We start from the raw sequence: 27500 nt of genomic DNA on the forward strand, positions 1-27500 counted from the left end.
ATGAAATAAGCAGATTAATATAGTCCCACGTTTATTCTTTAAAAAATAATTTGACTCTAACCTGTGCTTCCTGAATGTTCATTTGATTTCTGCTAGTTTTTGCATCTGCCAATTTTCCCTTCCATACCTTATTAAGTCCTTTGTATTCATACCGTCTGTCCCGGAAACTGAAATTTGAATAGATTTTAAAAGATTTTATGAGTGAATGCATGCACTGAAACAAGAAGGATTTATGTGCTTTCAAAGAGTAAAAAACTAAAAAATTTGACAAAGACTACCAACCCAACATAAGAAAAAAAAAGGGGAATGACAAGACTGCTGCAGACTTAACCAAGTACCAAACAAGCATACTCAAGGAACCAAAAGCTAATACTAACAGACCTTCGTACTGTGTCAACATAAAAGGGATTTTCACGCATGCATATCCCTGCTTCTCTAAGCTCTGTCACAGGCTTGTCCAGAACCCTTTTATATGCCTGTTTTGTGTCATCACCAAGTTATTTATGAGTTTTCTTAAGAGGAACAAAATCTCTAGCTAGGGAGTTGTCTGTACCTTCTGACAGTACTTCTTCAAGCGTTCTTTCAGCCTCAATTGTTGCTCTGATTTGGGGAGATCAAGAAATGGCATTGTTTTACCATCACCAAATTCAACAAGTTCTGACTGAATTTGTTTCCTTATGTAATAGTAATCACTATACACAGAAATAGCATGTTTTCATATAATAGTACTGAAGATGCTTTTTCTAAAGAAAAAAAATAAAAATACTAAAATCGAACCTCTTCTTGGCCATGTAGGTCTCTCCTCGCCAAACCCATTCTAGTTTACGTAGGCAATTTTTTCCTGGACGATTAAAGTCACATGCAGTGCAGACTACATCTGTAACTATTGATGGAGGCTGCAATTATTAATAAAATTCAGATATTTCATCAGCATTACATAGACTCATAGATGTTCTAAATTTTTCTTCATAAAAAAAATCATTAGTTGGAATATATATTTCAAATAAAGTGGCAGATGACTAGCATAGAGCAAAAATAATTTAAAATAATCAAGTCAGTAAATACATTATAAAGGTGCTTTCATGTACATGAGGTGACAGTGTATTAGTTTAATAAATTCCAATTCAGATCCAATAATTTATTTAATTAATATACTTTAATTCAGATATAATGACAAGCAAGCAAGCTAAGGATAACAAGTATATTCAGGAATCTACATGATGTACAGCTGGTCTGATGTACAGGATAACTAGTACAGTCAGCAGTACACAATCAAATCTATTTTTAAGAAAGATAATGTTTTCCTGGGTATTCCCAGGTCAAAGAAAAATATCTAAACACATTTCCTCATACTGGTTTGATTAGTAGCCAAGATAACTGGAATGGACTTCAAGCTATGAAGTCAAAATGCAACTAACTGGAAGCAAATAAGATTAACCACATTTTTTTCTAAATAAACTATTTTTTCAATCAAGTTTCTTTGTGTCAAAATAAGAAAATATTGCTTCAAAAGCTCTATTAAAGAAACAAATATAATGACAATGTAATCATAGCAGGGTAAATCCTGTTGAGCACTGTATAATAGTACCTGAAGTCTGTTTGTTAAAATGATGTTTGGATACATTGCAGCAACATCAAGATGATAAATAAGTGGGCATTCCTCACATGTCGGATGATCCCGCAAGAAGATAAGCTGCAAATTGAAAGTACCAAAAAGAAGATAGTGAGCTCCACAATGTATTCATTCATGTTAGCAAATTACTAGTGCGAGCAAGTGCAGGCCACATAAGTAAATTCACCTAAGGCTGATAAGAATTGGTGAAAACATCATTTCATATATATTTCATATGATACATTTTTTTGTGTAATAAAGGATAATAAGCTTCGCCGCATAACAGCACAATACAATGGCCAAGGAGCAGCTATTATAGATCAGACAAGTAAAGCTTCCAAACAAGAATGCATAAGGAAAAGAAACCACTTAATTTCTTATTACGCATAAGCTTATAATATGGATGCCAATGACAATTAACAATATAATGCCTCACCCCAAATCCCTTTATGCTTTGTATTCGTTGATTGAAAATAAATGCATGAAAAGCTCAAAACACAACATTTTATTTGATCAAAATACAACAGAAAAAGCGACATTAATGTGACATTTGAAACTTTAGCATTGAATAAACAGTAAAGAAAAGGACCTTTTCCATTATAGCATTCTTCACATCTTTGTAATTTGCAATTGATTCAATGCTCATTTTTCCTTCCACTGTAATTGCAAATTGAAGGTCACGATCCAGATTTCCAATTAATTGCTGAAAAAAATTCTGGTGAGTACAAAATCTCATAGAGTCACACAAATGAATAAGCAAAACTTCATGGAGAAAGATTTCAATCCATGAAAAAGTTCATGATGGAGGTGGAAAAATAACTGAGGGCAAACTCATTACTCTTTGAACTAAATAAACAAAGGCACGACTAAGATGGTTGAAAATGGAAAGATCTAGAGAAAGTATGCACTCATATATATATCTGCAATGCAACAAGAACAAAAAAATAAATAGTCAACAGTCAACCCACAAGGGACTCCCTCCTGTAGTGTCCACATCCACAAGCTGTGACAGATCCATATCAACATGTCTGCTAGTCAGAGACTTATTAGACTCTTGAATTATGCTATCCTGATGTGGATCCTAAGGTTTCTTTTCTTCTGAGCCAAACTAAAAAATTTCACACTATAACTACATTACAGTGTAATACCATTTTGTTTTCCTACAATTATTCTAGGTTCAATTGGATAAGAAGAGTGAGTCAATCTCCTAATCTGATCACACTTCTCTTCAAATCAAGGTTTTGTTACAATCTAATACTTAGTTAATTTCATTTAATTAGCTTGATGACAATGTATATTTTCGCAAGATTTAGTATTTAACGACTAAAAAGAGTTTATTAGTCCATGTATACATAATTAAGGCCTAATTAAATAAAAAATTAAGAGTTCTTTGATGGATCCATATAGAAAATTTTCTACCTTTGATGCTTAGCCACTAAGCAATTTTGTTTCATATCCCATTGATTTGTATCTTAGATTTAATTTATTATCATTTAACTTGATTGTAGAAACCGAGAAAAGAGGAGAAAGAGACCTGAAATCTGATTTTTTTTTTCCTACTTCCTAGCTGATAAAAATTAGTTTTTACAAAACCTGATAACAATTGCTATTTGATTAGTTATTCCAACTATTTAATCTTATTGTTTTTCTCATTTTTCCAGTGCAATAAACGTCCACTTCTTGTCTCAAAAAATACACGGCTAGAAAATTTAGTATATGTTTATATCAGATAGTTGAATATGTATCCTTTGATTAGATATGGAAAGTGGAAACAGATATGGGTTTTTCCAATGTCTAATCGCTATCCAATCTTTTCACAATAAAAATTTTGAATCAATGTAATGTACATAAATAAATTATTTAGATCCTGATAGGAAAAGGGGAAGCTACAATGTACATGTGGTACTTATTAAGACAACTTCATAAAGTCAGGAGCCATTTAAGAAGAAAACTTGGCTTCCTTTGTAGTGCAAATAAACCATGCCTTTCATATTAGTTTAGACATACTATAGATCAAGGACTTCTATACCACCCGAAACGGTATAAAACGGGCAGTACATATCAGTCTGGGAATGGACCAGCATACTTCAACAAAACCACGAAATTCCACACAAAACAAATTATTGGAGAAATCCCATGACACAGTAGTCATGTTCTTATAGAGTAAAAATGGAAAAAACTAGAGAACAAGAATTAAGTACTTCCAAGACATTACCATCAAAGCTAGAGGTACCAGTTTAGCTCAGTAAATGTGCAAAATAATTGAATGGCATTTATGCATGTTATACTTGGTTGTTGCATGTTTTACAAGATATAATAAATTATATATTTATAAAAGCCAATCAAAAAATCTTAAAAGTTAATTATTCAAGTATGAAGTCTAATAAAGCCACCTATCTATCAGCAGCAAACACAATTAAAGTTGTACCTCATATGCAGATGGATCAAGCTGGAACTTAATAGGAAGATCTGACCTAAAAACACCACTTTCAAGGCATTCAACATGCCCTCCAATATATGTTTCACTTTCTAGAGGGCGGTTGTTGTAGAATTTTTCAGGATCAGATTGGTGCTTGTTAGGACAAATAACATTAGCCTTGTATGCCTGTGTACAGAAACAGAATTACAATGTCAGATAAACATCAAGGAACAGAAGAAAGAAAATGATCACGGAAGCATATGTTGATTGCTAAACTTGAGTTCATTACTGCTCAACATCATAACATCATATTATTTCATGTAACGTGTTATTTCATTAATGACTTCTATTGGTAACAAAATTTTACATGTCAAACAGAAATAGCTAGCACATGCGAAGTTTGACTGATGCTGAAGATTAATAATCGAACCAAGAGTTAGCTCCTTCCAGAGATGCCTGTCCACAAAGTAGAATATCTACTGGAAATGTTGTTGTTACTCTTGAATAATTTAAGAAGCAAAATATCAGTGCTTAAGTTGAACAGAGAAAATTGCCGTGTTTTATGTGTGTTAGCCAATCTTTGTAAGTATTAAACAGAAATACAAATATCACAACTGTTTGTACAAGTGTTTTAGCATAGAACCACATAATCACAAAGGGAGATGCACACAGACAAACACATGACAATGCAGACAACTCTTCTGCTGTTGTACTGATATATGAAAACAGTTTTAGGATGCATACATAAGTGTCCATGTACGATGCATGTGGGATTTACATTATACAAGTTCAATCATGTTAAATAGAATTCTTATTTTGGTCAGATATTCAACATATTAGATGACATCAGAAACACAAAATTCGTAATCCTTCTGCATTGTTCTATAATACTAGTACGGTAGTACCCCACCATATTGGTTAGCAATTATGGGGATTGAACATCCAGCTAAACTAAATTAGCTCTGTGAATGGGGGATAAAGTGGATCAAACAATATCCATCTGAATCCTTTTCTGTGCTCAAGTGGAGCTGGATATTACATAGTATGTTATCACCTACCCTTATTCATATAGAAAAAATTTATATACAAATAGTGATGCGAGTCAATTTAATTCATATTTGAATATATGAAAATGTGAATATATTCAAAATTTTCAAATTTATCCAACTCAGAATATTTAAGAATGCAATTATTTCTTAAAAGTATAAATTTATCTAAACTATCTAAATATCTTAGTCTGTGAACAACTGAATATATCTCAAAAGGTTCAGTTTATCTTTACTTCTTCAAGGATGAAATGTTGAAATATCATAAATGTTTAGGTGTATATACCTAAACATGCATTAATAAGCCTCTAATTATCCATTAAACATAGTACAATAAGCTCATAAACTTTGTAAGAAGCCAATACATGGTCAATCTAAGCTAATTCTTCTTAAATACTCTAATTATGTCTTAATTAATCATTAGTCACCAGTGTATCATCATTGAATAAAACTATTTAAGCTAATTACATGACATGATAAAGAAAACATAGAGAGAAGCTACATGCCTTCAACTGGAGACATGTTCCACATGATAAAGAATAAAAGAAAACAAAGTAGTCTTGTGGAGAATTCTAGTAGGATATATCTGGACCTCTTTTTGGAGACATGTTCTCCATGGAATTTGGACCTCTTTTTTTCATCCAGGAGGATATATCTGGACCACTGGCAAGTGGTATGTTGGAGTTGGAACTTGGAAGTCTGTTTAGACCTCACCAAATCATCATTGACATCTGTAAAGTCACACATGAAACTTGATCTCAAACATCAAGCATATGCACGTTCTTACCAAAGATAATGGTGGGACATTTGGGCCTTGGTTGTATGCCTAAACCATTAAGTATCTTGTAATTTACTATTATCAGCATTTAGTTACATGTGAGGTTTCATGTGGAACTAATTGATCTCATCTGTGATCAGAAGTACTGTTTGGAATCTGGATTATGGACTTATTTTGCCTGTGGATGTTTAGTTGGCTATTGTTGTTGTCAAATGTTTAAATTGGCTACAAGCCTACAATTAATATCTTCAATGCTAGAATGTTTTTCTTGAATTATGATCAACACCAAAATCAATGCTAGAATGCTACAATTCACGTCTTATTATCACTTTAGTCTGGAATATGTACTTTCCTGAAAGTTGCAGACCTTATGGTGAAAATTATGTATGATGTTGTGGGTGTCTGTAAAACTTATGACCTTCAGGATATGAGCATGAGTTACTGAAGATCACTTGTTATAATACAAGTTGAGTTCAGTGCTAAAAAGAACTAAATGACCATTAGAAATTTAATTATGATTCTTATGGATCCTTCAGGTTCTGTCTGAACCCAAGTCTAAGGACATGTCATGCAAATTAATAAGTTTCACTTTCTGACCTTGTTAGCCCAGGGATGGCCACTATATCATGGACTTACCTAACCAACCCTAAATCATGGACTAAAGTATCATGAATATGTATGTACTAGTCAAATACCAAATGGAAACCCCCTACCCCGGTTATAGTGGACTGATATTCCAATGCATGTTGATAAGTGCTGTGCATCAGTGGACACATTGGCCAGTTCAGGGCATTGTGCACCAGATTCTATGTACTGTATAGTGCACTACCAGTTTAATCTGTGTGCTTCATAAAAGAATGAATTGATTCTTCAAGAGCACACAAAAAGTTTTGTAGCATGAAGCCAACCAAAAACAATTGAATAAAAGGAGCATGCTAAAACTTGAGAAACCAAAACATTAATCATTTCAAAACAACATATTTATAGGAGTATAATATCAATGCATTACATATGATAACAGATGTAATGGAGTGACAGTAAGCTTGCACTGAGAAAAAACAAACCATAAACGTACCTGCACCATAAGAAGCATTTCACAAAGTGTTCCACTTCCTTTTCGGAGGACCTCATCTGGTGGCATAGGAATTATAGTTGCAAGAGAGAAAATGAACGGATGAACATATGTCATATATAGAAAATATGTTGCCACGGCATCTGACACAGAATATGATGCCATCATCTGAGATAACATCATGGAAAATTAAATTCAAATAAAAAACATTATGAACAAGAATCAAATTAGAGCAGAATATATAAAAAATCAACAGAAGCTTTGTTCCTCATTTTTTGGTTCTCTGTTTTTTGTTCTCTATTTCTTTTCTTTTTGTTTTTTTTCTCTTTTCTTCCTTTTTTGTGTTATTAATGAAATAAGCTCGTAGCATTGCTGCTTTGCCTCAAAAAAAAGAAGGGTTAGGCAGTGCGACTGCAACAAAGATATCTTTTGGATCATTTTGAAGGATCCTTATTTGTACAATAGCACATAGTGAGCAAGTCAAAACTTTAAATCTCATGTACCTGTGGTTGTTCCATGGCATAACGAACCATGTCTTCTGGATTCACCTCCAGTGGATCATAACCCAATTTAGCCTTTGTAACAGCCTGGTGAGTAACAGAAATGTGTGAGTCTAAAAGAGTGTCAACAGATTATGGGAAGGTATCTGCAGGATCCTGGAGTGTAAAAGACTGCAGCTACCTTAGTTACTCATAAACTAAAGCATGGTAGTCAAAAGTAGTGACTAATGAATCCAGTGTAATTACTGGAGATGAAGCTAAGATGAATATGTGTGGTTACTGATTTAAAAAATAATAGAATTATTTGTGTTCATGAACAATCGGGCACAATTTGATTGAGAATATAATGACCAAAAAACATGTTACAAAAATTGTAATCCAGGAATGTACAACCTAATCCTTAAGGTTGAAGGAAGAACAAATTCACAAAAAATAAGAACTTATCTGGTTTTTTAAGTCTGTGTCATAGTGCCTGCAGACCCACTGATATGTACACCATTAAGTAAATATATGCCCTCAGAATACTCTAGTAACTCTAGTCGGATTGCCTAAAAAATCCTTCCATAAAATTTCTGCTGGGTCAGTGCCCAAACAAATTAAGATTGTTCACAAAATAAGACAGTACAAGAATCCAATGTTACTTTTCATTTAAAAAAACAAATATCACATTTTGTCAGTGTCAGCTGGGGCAAGGATTCAATACTGGTCTTATACTGCTTTTAGTGATCTATCGGACTGGTACAGTACTACTATACTGAATGGTGTACAAACCAATGATTGAAAGAGGCGCTCGGGCGAGGCGAGCGCTTAGGTGAGCGCCCGAGCGCCTCACTAATGTCCCAGGCGGCGCGCTTCAAACAGGCGCCGCCTGGGCGCTCGCCCGAGCCCAGGCGCTGGGCGCTTCGGGCGAGCACCTGGGTAAACCAAGTGACCGAACCAGGATTTTAGGTTTGGTTCGGTCCTGGTTCGGTTGTTAGTTGGTTCAATCGAACCAACTAAACCGATATAACCCTTACCCAACCCTAACCCGCTGCCGCTGGCGCTCCCGATCTCGCTGCTCGTCGCTCCTGCTCCCACTGCCGCTGCTCGTCACTATCGCTGCTCGCGCCTCCCGCGAGCCCTCCAGCTGCTCGCGCCCCCCGCGAGCCCTCCCGCTGCTCACGACTCCCGCGAGCCTTCCCTCTGCTCACGCCTCCCGCGAGCCCTCCCGCGAGCCTTCCCTCTGCTCGCGACTCCCGCTACTCGCGCCTCCCGCGAGCCCTCCCGCTGCTCGCGCCTCCCACGAGCCTTCCCTCTGCTCGCGACTCCCGCTGCTCGCGCCTCCCGCGAGACCTCACAGCTGCTCGCGCCTCCCGCGAGCCCTCTTAATTATTTTTATTTAAAATTTTAAATAATTATATTTATTAACTATATTATATATTTTTATATTTTAGCACCTCGCTTCGCTCGGGCGAGCGCCTAGCGCCTCGGGCGTTTTTGGACCTTAGCGCTTTTTAAATCACTGGTACAAACCAGCACCACCCTACATAATTGAATAAAACAAAAAAAGGTTAAATGAATGGCACTGTACCAAAACTGAGCTATATATCTCAACACTGGTTCTTGGTTGAACCAGTAAATAAAGTCTATATGTACCAATCTGACCAGTATTTAAGTCCTTTAGAGTAGCAATGAGATAACCAATAGTATCTACTTCTTACACTATCAAAGAAAACCAAAGTTGTAGAAATCTAATATAGGAAGTTAATGCCTTTCAAACAAAATATAAACTTGCATCAACATATGTCCAAACGTCACACACACACACACACACAAGAAAACTATAATTTTACATGCCTTGATTTTTGCATATAACTTAAAGATTAAAGAAAATGGAAAATGTCACATGCGCACACACGCAAACACACACACAGTTACAAACCACCTAGTTCAACAAATCAGGAAATAAATGTGTGTGTATGTGTATTCAAGTGCTTTGTCTTTACCAAAATGTTCCAACTATGGAACTTGATTAATCAGATTCAAGTTGAGTTTATTCACCTTAAGACCTTGGCTTCCTTGAGGAAGGTAACTATCACGTTTCACCCAAGCAAAACAATCAAGATGACAAGAAAATTTGGCACGACACTCCCCTTGGTTACTGTCGCACTGGAAACCAATTTCCTGAAAGGAGTAAATGCAAGCTATATATGAGATAAGATACAGATTAATGATAGCAGCATACTGACTGAATAACTTCTACAAGAACAATTGTTGAGTGATAAGTAATTATGTACTGAAATGTCCACAAAAAAACCAAAGAAATATCATATGCATGAATAGTAGCATATCATACAGACACTGGGAAATCTTTCATGTGTTACATGGACCATAACACTCTCAAATTATCAATCTTAGGTTGTTTCATTATAAAATGATTAAAATCAACTCATCATTTAGTGGAAAATTAAAATATTAACAAAATTTTAGAATAAGCAACAAAGCACATCAGACAATTCACAGTTGGAAGAATTTATTAACATATTTCTCCAAGGCAAAAAGACCTCTAATTATGGATTGCTTCACACATGATAGCACCCTTAAAAATTGTATACCTCAAGATTCAAATGCCAAATCATACCGACCATACTGACCACTATATCATGACTGATAATTGAAAAAATTATATTATTTTCCAGAAGTGTATCATGGTATAATATGCCAACCAGTCTGACAATGGCCGTTGTTGACACAGCTCAGTATGTAAATCCTTGGTACATACAGCTCCATCATATGACTAGTATGTAGAGCAACCTTACTGATTTAACCTACATATCAGCCAAAAAAGCAGGGGTCTCGAGCAGTTTTGCTAATCAGTTCACTTATAAATGAAGTGAACTAGTCTGGTCCACTTTAAGAGTATTTCACACAATCGAGCCCAAGGCAGCCAGTGAGAGAAAGGAGGTCCATAAGGCTAGGGCACTAACTTAAGAGTAGAATCATACAAATGGTATTCTAAATTCAGATCCATTTTCACCGGAGACTACATTTTCTTCTTTAAGTATCAGCTCCTATATTTCAGCTTAGTGACTTGATTTAGAGGCTTAATTTATAATTCATGTTTGATTTAGCGAAAATATTTAAGAAAAGAGTACTAGGCTAATGCTGGCATACCGTGTGTTGGTATACCATCATACCAAAGCCACAAGTGGATAAGAATTAAAACTGATAGAAAATGATATTTTCAGACTAGTTCTATTCCCCTTCCCTTGCTGATCACTCCTCTTTTCACTCTATAAACCAGTCATCATCAACACTTTTCCTTGATCTATCTTTCCCTTCCCTCCTCTCAACCCTCTTCCAAACCTTCTCCCTTCCACTAAAATATCTTCCATTCTTAAAAGTCTTCTGAAGGAAAAGTCTAATTTCTCAAGGAGAGTGTTAGAATTGAAAATCTAAAATACTAGGCCCATGCTGTCATACCGTGTGTTGGTATGCCTAGCACATTTTGGAGTAGTACTAGTCTGGCCAACGGCCAGCATGGGTCTGGTACCCAAAATGTCAAACCATGATCATGATATTCTAGACTTGCACCTTCACTATGTGATAGCAGCAAAAGATAGATTTGAACAAGGAACAAGAGTAAGCATAATAAGACAACAAATGAGCACATCTAGGGGAAAGGCTGAATTGTGCTTGTACAAATGCAGCAAACAAATCATGATATTCCAGCATTACACATAATTGAAGGTGGAATTGTTTAAGGTATATACGCCACATCTTGAGTGCAGCTACATATAGTTATCTGAAAGAATATTCTGCACACACCTCACTCATTTTAATACCATGATGAGAAGCTCTTTTCTCTAGGAATGGCCAGTCGAAGAAATCTCCATTGTAAGTGACATATATACCTGGCTTAGCCTCTTGCATGTGGGCAAACCATGCTTTTAAAAGCTCTCCCTGCCATGCCAAGAAAACTTAGAAGTGAGACCAAGATTCTAAATTACAGATGACATATATAATAATTAATTTACAGGATTTATAGGAAGATACCTCATCTTTCACGTTTCTTACTTTAAAGCAACCTTCAAATTCTGGTTTTGGAGTATACTCCAAATCTTCAATATCCTCACCAACACACTACCGGTACAGAACAGGGGATGCATAAGCATACAGTTGATTGACCAAAATTAAATGAAAGATGAGTTCCAGCATTGCAGAGATAGTATGCGAGCAAACCAAGAAATACAGAATTTAAGACAACTTTTAATGAAATATTACATGTTATTGCCTTTGCCAAATCAGATCTTAATTTATTAATAGTTCAAACAGTATTGCCATTAGTGCTATGAGGTCGCATTTCAAGACATAAAATAACACCAAAGCCATTTCACTCACCCAGGATGATTATCAATTAATGTTCAGTATCATGCAAACTGAGAAGGATCTCCGGAAGGAAGAAAACATTAGTTGTGCAGAATAATATAACATTAATAGCTTATAGCAGCTTAAGAAAAATGGGGGAAAACAATGACAATACGAGAATTTAATCAGTGGAAAACAAATATAATATCTATTCAAGAATTTGAAATTAGCAACATCAAGCTCCAATATCTAAGGATGTCAATTAAAATGGCATTCTGTCTAACCTCCCGGTTGATTATCAAGTACCCTTGTCCATCGATCATGTATGAAATCATCATTATGAGATCATATTCAGCATCTGGAAATTTCAGAGGGAGCTTGGTTGTCTCAATATCAAATGCACAAACATGAACTTCTGCCCGTTGAAGAAGATCAGACCTTTTCTCAAGCAAAATACCAGCACTAAAGACAGATATATCATACCACAGACCACATCTAACATCTGCATTAAATAACATTTCCATTATTAGGTATTACCACCAAGGTATACAGTTTCGAATAATACCATCCGTACCGAGCGGTACGTACCGGTTCGTCAGCTGACCGTTATACGGACCGCCCGTTATCGGACAGAATATATATATATATATATATATATATATATATATATATATATATATATATATATATATATATATATATATATATATTATTTATTTATTTATTTTATATATAAATATTTTTATAAAAGGCGACGTCGCCTTTTTTTGGCAACGTCACCAAGGCGACGCGACGTCACCTTTTATAAATAAATATATATATATATATATATATATATATATATATAAATATATATATACATAAACAAGGCGACATCGCTGAGGTCGTGTCACCTCAACGACGTCGCCCTGCATGGGAGAAGGAAAAGGCGACGCGATGTCACCTTTTATAAATATATATATATATAATCTTTTATATAGAAATATATATTTATTAATTTATATATATAAACGAGGCGACGTCACCCCCCTTAGGAGAAGAGAGAGGCGAATATATATATATATATATATATATATATATATATATATATATATATACACCGAGCGGTATACTGAATAGTGTACAACTCGGTATACATTATCGTACTGTACCGAACGAACGTCGAAACTCCAGTACGATACGATATTTCAATCCTTGATTACCACTATGGATCATATAGGATTATGCAGTTTCTACAAACAAAGAAAAGAACATAAACATAAAACCTACCATTATCGATAGCAAAACGAACATGATAGGGAACATCATATTCACGAAGATCAATAATGCAATCCATTAGATCTTGTGGCCTTTCCTTTCTGAAATAGACAATCAAAAAAGCAAAAACATTTAGATAAGACAGTAATATGTGAGTACCTAATACAGGCAAAAAACAAAGCCAAGGTACCAAACCATAAAGAAAAGAAGTGAACATAGAATGAAAACTTAAGTTTTAGATGATTGGCATTATGGCATATACAACAACATTGACTATTTTGTGCACAGAATTAGTAAAATAGTAAGTTACTACCTTCCACCAATATATATAGATTCAAATGCCTCTGCAGCATCTAATTTTGATTGGTTCCTTTCAACAACATGCATAAGGTCATTCTTGACGTGTATTAGTTGCTGGACAGTATCAAAGCTGAGCTTTAAATATGACCTGTTCAAACCAGAAAGATGATTTTTCTGGCATAGCAAGATATTTGATTAGAAAACCACGCATTTATGATAGCTAAATAACGAAGAAAGAATCAATAATCACATGTAAGAAATACAAAACATTTGTTATAACATATACCACAATAACTTGACCTGTTAGGTTGCCACCATCCCCAAAAGCTTATGCTTTTAGGATATGTGATAACCAAACTCATCGTTTTATCATGGAATCAAAGCAGCCCATCAGTTATAATTGCATTCATGTGTCAAGTCCATTAGTCTTTCATTCAGCTTGCAGGTGAGAGGGAACTTTAAGCTCAAAATAGAAGGGGGTCAGGTCCATGGTGAGGAAGGATGTCAAGATTTAAATATAAATTTAGTTCCTTCCAATCAGCTTAAGCTTTTAGGATAGGCGGCAGCACAGCAGCCCAGCTCAACATTTTATAAATAAGAAAAGCAAATGATGATAGTTTAGATACACTACAAGGGGTAAAATATCAGTTGACATGTACAGTGTACAATAGTTAAACATCTGCAACATACAACCTAAAGCAGTTTACAGCATATGCCAAGATAGATAGTTTGCGGCTTCAATTTCCTTAACTTAGATATCCAGTATAATTGCAATCCCATGTACTCAACACATGCATTCATCAAGGATAAAAGAACAATTGACTTTGTAACAACAAAGATCTACCAAATCCGTCAAACCTATAATTTTATTTTCATTAGGAAGAAATTAATCAAGCTAAACTAGATATGAGGATTTGGAAATTCCTTTGATCCATAATCGTGTAAAGGGTGTATATAGTTTAAGAATCATAAGTCTCATGACTGAAAATATTGCATGTAGCAAAATACAGATATCTTCAGAATATTATTATACATGAAATAGATACTACCATCTATCCACATTTTACCCCCACTTAACTTTTGTCAATAATACATAAATGTCAATATGAAATATGAGTCCAACTTGGCTCATTCGAATTGCAATCAGCCGATTCCAACCAACCACACTAGCAAAAGAAGAACACAAATAGAAGCAGAAGCAAAGGAGGAGAAGGTAATCAACAGAGGGAAGAGATCAAGAGAAGAAGAGAGGGTGCAACAGCAACGAAATTTATTAAGAAAAATGAAAAATAAAAATCCCTTGTCAAAATATTAGTCCAGGTTTCAGATTATTGGACTCCTTCAAGGTCCATAGCAGCAGTGAGGGGAAAAGAAGAACGTGAGAGGAAATAGGCAAGAGAAAGACAAAAGGTATACAAGGCAAGGTATGCAATACCGTACCGTACCAGTGTTTCGAGATTGGCTCGGTACGGTACATTACCGGTGTACCGAATAATTTTATATATTTTTCATACTATAGCACTGTAGCACTACTACAATATAGCACTGTAGCGGTACTGGGCGGTCCGCATACTGGTATGCCGTCGGACCGGTACGTACCACCCGTACCGGGCGGTACCATTCGGTACTGCATACCATTATACAAGGCATGTCATTGTCACTACAAGCTGCTTGAAATAGAGAAGAATAAGTGAACCATGTTTAGAGTTTCCAATATTTTCCACACAACTATTGAGAGAGAGAGAAAGGAGTCCTATAGATCCTCTCCATTAATGCATTTTCATTCGAGCTCTACATAAACACATCTTAAAGGAAAGAGAGCAAAGATAGGAAAGAAGATAAGAGACAAGAATAAAAAAGAGAACAAAAAAATGAATCATTTTCAAAAATATTATAAATCTATTAAACCTCTTTTTAGTTTTCGGATGGCTAAATAAAACATTCAGAAATATATAGTGATTTTCAATAATATATAAACATAAAGTTATTTGTTATGCAAACACGTTATATGTGTCTTCAAATATTTTAATTATGGACTCATATGTGCTGTATCACCATCCCAAACTTGGACTCTTTTAAGTTGTATTTTCATATCCTGAATTACCGCAAGAAACATGTCGGGCACATGATCAGTTGTGCTCGACACATCATACCCAAGTCAAAGCATCAAGGTACTTTGGTAAATTCAATATTTGGGCTATAATCATTTAAAATATTGATATATATGATGATGCTAGCAAAGTACTAGGCTACTAGCAAGACATAAAGGCATGATATGCCATCAGAGACCATGTGAAGCTACTGAGTAACAGGCATGGGTCTAGCAATCATGCCAAGCTAGTTTGATCCTTGTATTTGAGGAACCAACTAGTACTCTTATCCGTTTTAGCTAGATAGATCTTTAGAAAAACATCAGGACCCAATAATCAAGAAGACCAGTGAACACAATGTATGATTTAAAATTAAGGAAAAGCGCATCAAAAATAATAATTATCTTATTGAAGTGACCCTCCAAGTAGAAAGAAAGAGAAACAAGCAAGTTTCTGATAAAGGAATAGGTGGAACAGGATCAACATAAGAAACAGAGCTCTCAAAGATGGACAACAAACTTACAACCTCACAAGAATAGTAAATTGATTAAATCTCCCATCAGAAGAAATAGATGCCTTGCATCCAAATATCATCCTTCACCAACCTAACATCATATGAAACCTGATACGAGAGCTCACGAAGAACCTAGCTTTGATTGCAGTCATTTGGTAAGGCTAAGTGGGGTAGATTTGAACCTCAACCTGAACCAACAAAAGGCCAACCTTCCCTGACTTTAGCAACAAAAGAATGAGGCAAGAAAAGGATGGTTTACAAAGAATTTTCAATGTTTCCACCTTCCTTTTCTTTTATTTGGATTTTATTTTTTTGCATGCAGCCAGGTTATGGCTCATTAGGGATCTTATGAGATCCAACAACTCAAATTTATGAGCCATGGAAATCTATGTACTCACTAGTTCAAGGTAAATGGGTCAAAAAGATGAGTCAGAGATATGATTTGATTCCTTATATCAAATAGACTATTTCATAGAACAAGGGCTTGATATTGCATAGCATCCAACACATGTCAAATTGACTCTTGCTAGTAGATGTGTGCTTCAAAAGACATGATCAATATAGTTATTAGGCTATGCTTCTATTTTCTATACCATATATTCCAAGAAATAAGGACTGCAATTTCACCCTGTTCGGTACAGTCCGACCAGTATTCATCCCCCATCTCTGTAGCACAATATGTTCCAACATAGCATGTGTCGATATGCTAGAATGGACCAACCGAATACCGGTCCAAGGACCAATGCTGGTCTAGCATTCAAAATTGAAAACCTTGCTAGAAAAGGTCCAGTAGTCTACATGATCCATGCAAGAAGTTTGTCATATATACACACCAATTTCTTAGTCCTAGACAGTTAAATTTCAATAATATTTTTTTGTGATTGTTAGTATTTAGAGTATTATGTGACTAATATGTGTGAATATCACTTTAGGCCAATATTAGATTCTAGGGTTTATTAGATCAATATGATGGAAGTCAAAAATATCATGGAATTCTTTAAATACTATTTTGTTGGACAAATATTCTTAACTAAGGATAATCCTACATGTGACGAAGTTTCATCGTACTGGCTTTTCACTACCTTTGGTTCATATTGAAGTTATAATAAAACATCTAACTAGATATCCCCAAATAAAGGACATGTTGGATTTAAATGATGGACATTTCATGATTAAAGAAAGGTCAAGCTAGATTTTTTGTTTCTTTATTTTCATGTATTTTCTCCTTGTTCCTTCTCTTCCTCCACTTTTATTTTTGTAGATGCATATAATGCTGGTTTAATTGTTTGCCAATGTAATTGGGATAAACATATTCATATAATTCATTTGTGACTACTTACAATTTTTTCCAAAGTGTAACCTTTGTCAAGATTAGATAATGACATTAAGAAACAGATAGTTTGTAACACTAATCACTTTAAACTATTCGAGCAAATGGCACAGAAGGCAATCTCCTTAAGTTATCGAAGCATTCCATGATGGCATGTCACACTTGGATCAAGATGAACAAAAGGCGAGAATGACCTGCTCCAGGATATTGATTTATGCATTATTATTCTTAATGGAAGAAATCATTTTATCAAGCTGAAGATATGAATAATGAAACATCAAAACAAAAAAGTAATACAAAATGATATATCAGAGAACGCATCATTGGATAGCATTAGCTTACTAAATCCAGGTCCTCTTTGTCCACAATCTCCACATCAGTTATTTGTCTTTCATATCTACGCCTAAGATATGCTTCAACTTCCAACTCCATCTTATCCTGCAGAATTGCAACCATATCAGACTTTAACTTACAATAAAGAAACATTCGGTCAAGAATCACGCCTCAAGCATCAGAAAGCCATTAAGCTACGAACTTCCAGAGTTCCTTCTGAAGAGGATTTATCACTCACTTTGGTGGCAGCATAAAAATAAGGTGGAAATTTGTGTTTCACTTTGAAGGTCAATCCATCCTATAAACCGAAAAAAAAAAAAAAATTGCATCACGATTAAATGACAAACCAGACTAATAACCAAGATAATTCCTTTGCCAGCGCAGATCATCTAGGTACATATCTTAGTCAAAACTAACCTGAGAAACAAAGTAAAGATCCACGCAACTGTAGATCTTGTTGGTTTCTTGATCCTCCCATGATGACTGGAAATTCAATAACATATCAGACACAAGCAAGAAACGAATACTGTGAGGAGAACGGTTTGGAAGTACTAAGTAAATGTGCGGCTACAAGAAAATAATGGGAAAGGGTGGATGAAATTTTCTTACAGGAGAGAAGGTAAGCAGCCATCCAAGCCTCTTGTCGCCCTCGGTGAAGAGATCGAACCCTAGCTTGCGCTCAAGCACCTCCTCGGCATTGAGCCGGTGTTTCTGCTTCGACGGGTTTCTTCCATAGGTCAACCTTTCCCGCCGCCGACTGTCGGAATTCATGGTGGTATCACGGAATGGTTGGGGTTAAGGGCTGGTTCGGGGTTTTTCTTGTTCCACCTCAACTACGTAGAAAATTGGTCCCCGTTCCAGCAGAAAACGAATCGCTACACATTCAAAGAAAACCCTAACGATTCGGTCAAGAAAACAGTGCAGCATATCCCCAAACCCGTTGATCGATGCAGCACACGGTGGTAAGAAGCAAAGGATGAGAATACCTTGTTTAGTCTCCGTCGCCGACGCGCCTCAATCTGTTGTCTCGATCCGAGCCTTTTCGAGAACCGTTGCCAGTTCAGCCGAGCTTCTTTCTCCTTCAGATGCGCCGAGAACTCCCCCTTAAAAGGGATCCCTCAGGAACACTTTCCCGCGCTTTGCATCGCTTTGACGAGCCACACCTTTTTCCTACGAAATGGGCAAACGTACCTGCCATGTGGTTTGAGACAATGGGTAAGGCCCAGAAAATAGTCCTTCGGGGCCCATCTTTGTGCACCACCTGCATTATGGGCAACCTTCCTGCCACGTGATTCGAAACAAAATAATGCCCACAAAAATCGTACTGTGGGACTACCTTTGCAGCCATTCACGAAGCAGGTAGGTCGTTCTCATTACGTGAATTATCATGCACTTGTGGGTCCCGGCGAACCGTTGCCTTCGGCGAATCGTTTTTTTTGGAATTTCTTAAAAAACAATTTACCGAAAAAATTCCTCTAATATTTTTTATTACAAACCTCTGTTAAATAATTGCCAAACAGCTTTTTCTTTCTAAATTCTACTTTTAGCCTTCTAATTTTATTATTTTTCTTAATTTTTTTTTTACAATATCAACCTCTAATCTTAAACTTACATAATAAGTAGTTAAATAATCAGATCAAAACACAAAAATAACTATCCATTTAGTTTTCATTGACATAATATTCATGTTTAAATCAGTATCATGTTCATATATTTTTTTCTAAAGCTTCAACAACATTAGTGCTAACAATTAAAAACACATGAGTAGTGGGGATAACATATAAGTAGCATCCTTAAAAATTTTAGATTTTCTAATTTTTTTGCATAAACATTATAATATTGTGAGTGTAAACTTACTTGTTCTACATTATTTATAATAAAAATACATAATAATTATTTATATTTAAAACCTTTATTAAGTAATTCACAAGTTAGATATCCCTAGAAAATCTTTTGGGATTTTACCATTTAATTCACAAAATCCAGCTCACTTTTTTATTACTTGATGGTCCGCATAAGAATATAACAGTTTATTTAATAGAAGAAAAAAAGTTTCAAGAGATCTATCATGTTCTTGTAAGCATAAATTTAAAATACGATAAGAACACCTGATATGTAAAAGAGGACCATCAAAAGTCAAGTTAACACAATTCTTATAATTCAGGAATAGCAATCATATTTGTAGATATATTATCAAAAAAATTATTAAAAAATAACCAAATCCTATTTTTCCAAAGTAATTTTTATCATTCTATAGATATTATCAGTTGTATGTCATTTATTAAAAAAATATAAATGTGATAACTCCTTTTTGTATGGTCCAATCATTGTCAATCAGCTTGTGACTCTCATGTAGGAATGCATTTGTCATTGATCACTCCACAGAACAAATATAAACATATCCATAAAAAATTAGAACAAATTTCATAAACTTTTTTTTATAAAGATTATGAACGACATGTGTAACAGTAGAAAGAGGAACATGTATAGCATCTTGATAATAATCAATAAAACTATGTTTTCACCAAAATTAAAAGGGTGTTGTTTGATGAAAACAAATCTAGCTAATTTTTCATGATTTTTTCAACTAAATAATAAAAAGTATGATTAGTTGGGTACCCAAAAATTAGAGTTTGGGTTTTTTTCATCCCATATTTGTGCAGGGTGCTTCTTCTCAAGATATTTATAAAATATTTATGTTAGAGTAGATTTTGATTGTCCAAGCTAAAAATTTACTCAAATCTAGTTCTTTTTCGAGCTAGTCTCAAGGTGAAATTTTTGAATCAAACACTCAAACATGCAAAAACTTCATTAGGGGCTTTCCCAACAATACCTTTATGATGCTCAAGTCAGTGATCTAATTGAACAAGGGTATGTTACATAGCTCGTTATGATCACGAAAGTGTAAGAAATGATCATAATCGTCTTTAGTTGATGCTGAGTCATTATATTCGTTTGTTATGCCAATTAAAATCACCCCCAACCAATGTCGAACCATTATCCTTGTTCATCTATTATTTGTGCAATAACAGGTGTGTGTCCATACTCATTTTCTAGTTGGCACTTACAAGGTGTAGTTAGACGTGACAGAATGTCACTTAAATGAGGTGTGAAAAATAGAGTTGTCAAGGTGCAGTTACTCATTTTCCAAGTGCTAGCTAGGTAGCTCATCTACATGCAAATGAGGTGTCAAACGTAGAGTTATAGTGATGCTATTAGTAATGATGGATTAGCCACGTCATTTTCACCCTAACACATCCCTCACAACACAGAGGAAACCGGTTGGAAAGTACTATTAGGTTTGTATTTGTTGTTGGTGTTAAAGACAAAGGGACGCTCAATTTAGAATGCCTAACACAATATGTTATGGGTGTACTTCAATCAAACACGATAGCACAATGGGATGATACGATCGATTGCGATGGTATAATGCAATAGCACGATAAGTTAGTAGCTCAGGGTGCATTGGTGTAGAGGACCAATGGGGTCCAGGCATGATGATACACAAAGAGCTAGTATGCTAAGCGTAGTGGCATAGAGGGCTAATGGGTCGGATATGATGGCACACAAAGGGCTAGAAGGCTAGGTGTGGTGGTGTTAAAGGGCTAGTGGGGCTGAGCACGATGGTGCATAAAGGGCTAGTAGGCTTGATATGGTGGCACAAAGGGCTAGTAGGTTAGGTATGGTGGCACAAAAGGCCAGTAAGACTAGACACGATGGCACACAAAGGGCTAGTAGGTTAGGGTGGTGGAGCAAAGGTTCAGCAAGGTCGAGTATGATGGTGCACAAATTGTCAATAGGCTGGGCGTGGTGGTGTAGATGGCTAGTAAGGTCAAGTGCGACGGTGTACATAGGACCACTAGATTAGGTGTGGTAGCACAAAGGACTAGTAAGGTTAGACATGATGATGCACAAAGAGCCAATAGGCTGGGTGCAGTAGAGCAGAGGGTCGGTAAGGCCAAGCGTGATGGTGCACAAATGGTCAGTAGGCTAGGTGTAGCGATGCAAAGGGCCAATAAGGCCAAGCGTGATGGTGAACAAATGGTCAATAAGCTAGGTGTGGTGATGCAAAGGGCTAGTAAGGCCAAGTGTGATGGTGCACAAGGGGTCAATAGGCTAGGTGTAGTGGCATAGAGGGCCAATGGGGCTGGGTGTGGCAGCGTAGAGGGTCGGTGGCTTGGCAACACACAAAGGCGATGTGGGCATGTACTAAATATGACTCTTCTTGTGGTGGGCAGGAGAATCCAAATGGATATGGATGTGATCTTACAACTGATCATGCATCATACCTGCCTGCGGTGAAGGGGAACATGACATAACTGTTACTTACTGCATGGCCATAACATAAATAATGACAAATTTAGCATGATCTCCTTAACGATACGAATGATCATTGTATTGTTCGGATTGTGCCATACGTCTTAGGGTGTGCTAGATGACACTACATGTTCCACTCTCTTTAAAGCGTTCAAGAGTTGAACAGGGTCAGGTAGAGGAAGCACCACCCTCGCCCATATAAATTATGGTTTACTGCCATAGTTGCTTCTCACTATAGTTTACAACTTGAACACCCCCTATAAGACACTAGGAGCCATTCACATAATGAAAGTTCACAATGATGTTGTCAACCTTCTCTTCCAATACTTTAGACTCAAATATGTCACCGATCCCATCATAATTATTGGTGTTGATAGTGAAAATTTCAGCCTCAAAAGCAGGTGAATTGACTACATCGATGGAGGCTTCCCCTCCCTATAGAGGCGAATCCACCATGTGGTGTGGCTCATTAGTTTACTACTTGAACACCCTCGAATAAGACCCTAGGAGCCATTCACATTGTGAAAGATTTATAATGATATCCACAACCTTCTCTTCTAATACTTTGGACTCAGATAGGTCACCGATCCTATCACGATCTTGGTGTTGACAACAAAAATTTTAGCCTCGAAAGGTGGCAAATCGATTGCACCACTAGAGGATGTCCCCCTATGGAGGTGAATCAACCGTGTGGTGTGGCTCCACTACCAATGGTGGAGTCCTTTGACTCAGACTTAGTGGTGCCAGCCTCCGACTTAGAAATGTTTTAGGAGGTGTACCATATATTGGTCGAGTTCGAACTAGTGTTTGCTTGGTCGAGTGACCAATCTTATGTGTCACATCATATATTCAGATAAGCATGGACACACTATGGCTAGGACTTTGTTGTTCATATGAAAGATTGGTTTATAACTAATGTGTGTTGTGTTCAATCGCGTATAATTGTTTTTGCACAATTACTATGATTTTTGTCGTAGTTTTTAAATTTGGACTACACATCTCCTTTTTGTTATTGGATACTTCAGATCAATATTTTGTTGCCAAAATTGTTGTCGCATAACAGAGGAAAAAGGGCAGCAATAGTTGCTACCCTACAGTTTGGCCGAAAGCAAACCTTGCTACTCTCGATCTAGCCAAAGGTAGCAAGGTCGAGAGTAGCAAGGCTGCTCATAGCCTAAGCATTGGCAGCCCCTATAGCCATGGTTTCCTAGCTGCAAGGGGCACCTCTGGCGGCTAGGGTTTCATAGCCACCCAAGGTTGCCTTGCAGCAAGGGTTTTCTAGCTGTAGACGACTTCTTAGTGGCTAGGGTTTCCTAGCCACATAAGGCAGTCTTGTGGCCTAAGATTCCTGGCCACAGGAGAGTCCCTAGTGGCTAAGATTTTCTAGCCACATAAGGGATTACTTGCCATGTGGGTCCCTATGGTAGGATTCTCAAAATACTATAAAATAATTAATTAACTATTATTATCTAGTAGTCCTACATGATGACATATGCATGTGATATATGATTTAGACAGATGATTATGGACTGTATGATATGATGTATATGTATATTATGATTGTTATTATTATTGGAGCCTATGAGCCTCTATTTTTTATTATTTATTGTCGGGCTTGCGTGTTTGTAATTATGTTGTAACTATACGAGGAGGCACGGTGGGAGTGTGGGGGTGATAGCGGGACCCACGAAGCTGATGATCACGATGCATGGAGATATGCCAAGATACCGACAGAACCGAGGATGATGAGATGGATGATCATAGGGTATGGAGATGCGCTTATGCACACATAGATCATGATATGAGTATTGGGCCCATTGGCTCAAGCTTGCTTATATCATCTGGTGTGATTGCTCATATGATGTGTGATTGCTTATACACTTACTATATATGTATATATATTTGCATGTGATATAGATATATATTAAATATGTATATATGTGACACGTCATATTAGGAGACCGAATCAAAATCTTCTCTTTCTATAATATTAAGTCGGTAAACGTAAGATAATTAGATTGACCCACGTGACCTTTCATCATTATAAGGAGAAATCAATTCCTAATATAGGTTGAGTTGGTCGAGTCTCTCGAGACTCACCTGTTGGGAAATCTTGGGGGTGACATCAGATGCGCAACGAAAGAACAAGAAAACAAAATCCCCAATTCCCAAAGAGATGTTCGTCGTCGTGCGAAGATTGATGCGCAAAATCCACGAAACTGAAAAACTGCGTATAGAGTAGATTGTGTTACCTAGGGAGATCGTATATCCATGTTTCCTTGCAGATCTTTATTAGAGGGTGAAGGAGGTCAAGCGTCCTCCTCTCCAGCGGTGATCCACATAGCAGGGCTACGATGATGCTCCTCAAAACTCCAAGCCTGCTTTGAGGTGGAAAGGGGAAGGAGAATATGAGAGGCAAACAAAGGCTCTGAATCCCTCCTATTTATAGAGGTCCCCTGTCAAAAACCTAATGGATCATCCCCTAGTGGGTATTGGATCTACATCTAATAACCCAAGCCTTTTAGATTAGTGGATCTCTATCCAATAATCTCTCATGGGCTCTTATTGGATCTTATCCATGGGATCCAATAATTCAAGGGCTTATTGGATATTCAATAAGACAAGGGCTCCATCGGATATCTCATATCCAAACCTCTACTCATCGCAATGTCTACCATATGTGTGTGACCCTCTAGGCCCAATATTGAACTGGCCATGAGTCATACCTGTCAGAACTCCTTCTAACTCAATGAATTATTATCTCTGTAATAATTCACTTGACTTATCGACTACGGACGTACTATGCCACTACGCCGTAGTCCCCAGACGATACAAGGGAATCCAATCCATTGAACCTGTCTGTCCTCAGTTACCGTGTACCTATAGTCCCTCATCCATCTAATATCCCAAAGACCGTATATCGAGCATGGTGTTGTTAGACCCATACGGTTTATATTCAAGTCTCGTTCTAATCGGATTCTCTTGGAGAACTCTTTCTCTCTCAACCCGAATGACCCTAACCAGAGATTTGTCTGAGCAAGAACACATGGGATATTCCTCTCATGATGCCGAGAGTGGATGATCCTCTATCGACACTCAATAGCCCTTGTAAGGTTGACTAGTACTCCCAATGACCAGCTGTACTAGATCTGAGACATCCAAACCTATAAGTCCGGTATCAAAGAGTGGAGCACTCATACAGGACATCCTTAATGTCTCAAGTCTAAGGACCAGATATACCACTAGGACTACGAAATCACTATCTGACAATAAGGCATCATCAACCATCTAGCATTCCGTAAGCGGATCAATCAGTGAACTCATTCTCCAATGAGCACCTGTACTGTATCCCTAGTGTCCCTACACGAGCAGCTATGAGACCAGCTGCATCCATCATATGGACGGGTATACAGCACACCAGTTTGTCCAGTTATCACGATGTCCCTCTCGAGTAACCTATGACCGGGATTATTTAGAATATGTGTTTAAAGGTGAATCGATCTCATTTTCGTGATCTCATCACGATCCGATTCCCATTGCACAAATCCAATGATATCACAATATATATGTACATATATGCAATAGTTATAAAGTGATATATACCAAAATATAATAAGCAAAAAGATTCTGTATCAAGTCACACGTGCCATCACTCACGTGATTGGCTTGCTGGGCACCTATGATTAGCATCACCTATATCGCGATTCGATATCTTGCCTACGACATAGAGATGCCACTAGTGACTTGTGTTGAATCTCGGATTTTGATGATAAAACCAATTGATAATATTATGATCTAATCTGTGCTTTAAGTGACGCAGGAGTAACTTCGATCAAGAGTGACAAATTGATTAAAGCAGGAAGAATAAGAAGTTAGGCCGGAATTGAATATGTTAGAAGATTGGACATCAGACCAGAGGAATGGTCAACGTGTCGGCAGAAGGCTTCGTGCCATGTTTGGGCATCAGGCTAAAAAGATCAGACATTGTGCTAAGGAGATCAGATGTTGCGAGAAAGCAACATGTCGATTGGCCAATACGCCGAAGGAGAGGATGATACACCGAAGGGTTGGACGAAGCACCGGATGAACCAATGACATGCCGGACAACTTAATATTCTTACTTGTAATAATTTGTTTAGATCGAAGTAGTTTTAGTTGTAATTAGGTTAGTTTAGAATGTAATTAGGCCAACTCAATTATGAGCCAACTTGGCCCGAATTTGGGTTGTTTTGGCCAAGAGAAAGGCTCATTCAGTGACCTAAATGCTGGGTCAAGTGGTGGCACCACCGATCCAGACGGTGGCACCGCTAGAGGCTCAGTCTCCAAGATAATTTTTGAGATTATGTCAGGCGATAGTATTGTCAGACTGGACGGTGGTACCACCCAGTGTTAGTGCTACAAGCGGTGGTACCGCCAGAACCCAGAAAACCCGGGATGAGACCTCTTTTGACTCCAATTTTGAAGTCTTTTTGGGTCTATAAATATCCCAGCTATTCTTGCATAAAAATGCATAAAATTGAGTTGAAAGGGGGGGAAAAATACTTGAGAAAAATTACGTAATCTCTCTTAGAATTTTAGAGTCCCTTCTTCCTGGTATTTAGAAAGTTCTTCTAAAAGGAAAAGTGAAGTCTAAGAAAGAGAGGTTATAAAGGTTCTCTCCTGAGCCTATCAAAAGGAGAAAGAGTGTAAAAGGGTAGTTGATCTTTGCCAATTGAAGGAAGATCAGTAGTGGAAGTCGATGGCCTCGAGTGAAGAGGAATCGAGAGTGGATGTAGGTCACGATGATCGAGCCACTATAAAACACGGTTTGCATTTACTTTAAACTCTTTACTTTCATTGCAAATTGTATTATTTCCTTATTACTTTAGCTGCATACTCTTATGAACGTTTTCAAAATTAAACATTGTCGAAATGATTTTATCGTATGAAGTATTTGATCCTAACAATTGGTATCAAGCCTCATTTCTCTCTATTTGGTTTAACACCTAAGAGAGATGACTTTTTTCGGCTTTCAAGAGGGTCACTCTATCATTCATCCTCCTATATTCAATGGGACGGACTACACATATTGAAAAACTCGAATGAGAATTTTCTTGCCTAACACTATAATAAAAAGAGGGTGCTCATCGAGGTGTATAAATGTATTTACGGGAAGCACATAAGTGTATGAACCCTTATATTCAAGGTGCTTTGATAGAGGTTGTACTGGCCAACATTGTGCAAGGACACAATCACCTATATTTAGAGGTGTCACCAATGCTAAAAGTTTGCTCGGGTACTACACCAACTAATGATCCCTTTGAGCCCGATTGATTGTACATGACCCTTTGCCTAATAGGGAATGAACATCGTAGGACCCTTTCCATCAACTTATGATCGGAAAAGGTTCCTCATCGTAGGAGTAAACTACTTCACGAAGTGGGTGGAGACAAGCCACTAGCCTCAATCACCAAGAAATAAGTCGAGGGTTTCATATAATAAAATACCATTACATGCTTTGGAATCTCAAGAGCCCTTATCACCGGTAACGAGACTCAATTCAATAATGTGAAATTCAAAGAGTTTTGCCAGTTCTACAAGATTCA

The 27500-nt window shown here is 36.8% G+C and overlaps 1 protein-coding gene across 1 annotated transcript in view; it reads right to left on the reverse strand.

Moving 5' to 3' along the window:
• The window catches only part of LOC103998275 (DNA polymerase epsilon catalytic subunit A), a 37025-nt gene extending 18313 nt beyond the window's left edge, over positions 1 to 18712 (reverse strand). The window contains exons 1-20 of the mRNA XM_009419702.3: positions 18585 to 18712; positions 18208 to 18473; positions 18016 to 18081; positions 17837 to 17896; positions 17608 to 17703; positions 13345 to 13505; positions 13044 to 13132; positions 12059 to 12276; positions 11463 to 11549; positions 11235 to 11369; positions 9468 to 9590; positions 7431 to 7514; positions 6931 to 7095; positions 4041 to 4217; positions 2202 to 2315; positions 1589 to 1693; positions 778 to 896; positions 554 to 692; positions 382 to 476; positions 62 to 167 (exon numbers count right to left, since the gene is read on the reverse strand). Of these exons, the coding sequence (XP_009417977.2) occupies positions 62 to 167; positions 382 to 476; positions 554 to 692; positions 778 to 896; positions 1589 to 1693; positions 2202 to 2315; positions 4041 to 4217; positions 6931 to 7095; positions 7431 to 7514; positions 9468 to 9590; positions 11235 to 11369; positions 11463 to 11549; positions 12059 to 12276; positions 13044 to 13132; positions 13345 to 13505; positions 17608 to 17703; positions 17837 to 17896; positions 18016 to 18081; positions 18208 to 18369 (2301 nt within the window). The 5' untranslated portion in view covers positions 18370 to 18473; positions 18585 to 18712. The remainder of the gene's footprint in view (positions 1 to 61; positions 168 to 381; positions 477 to 553; positions 693 to 777; positions 897 to 1588; positions 1694 to 2201; positions 2316 to 4040; positions 4218 to 6930; positions 7096 to 7430; positions 7515 to 9467; positions 9591 to 11234; positions 11370 to 11462; positions 11550 to 12058; positions 12277 to 13043; positions 13133 to 13344; positions 13506 to 17607; positions 17704 to 17836; positions 17897 to 18015; positions 18082 to 18207; positions 18474 to 18584) is intronic.
• Between the last annotated feature and the right edge of the window lie 8788 nt (positions 18713 to 27500).

Source organism: Musa acuminata, chromosome BXJ1-9 (genome assembly GCF_036884655.1).
Source record: "Musa acuminata AAA Group cultivar baxijiao chromosome BXJ1-9, Cavendish_Baxijiao_AAA, whole genome shotgun sequence".
Classification (NCBI taxonomy): Eukaryota; Viridiplantae; Streptophyta; class Magnoliopsida; order Zingiberales; family Musaceae; genus Musa; species Musa acuminata.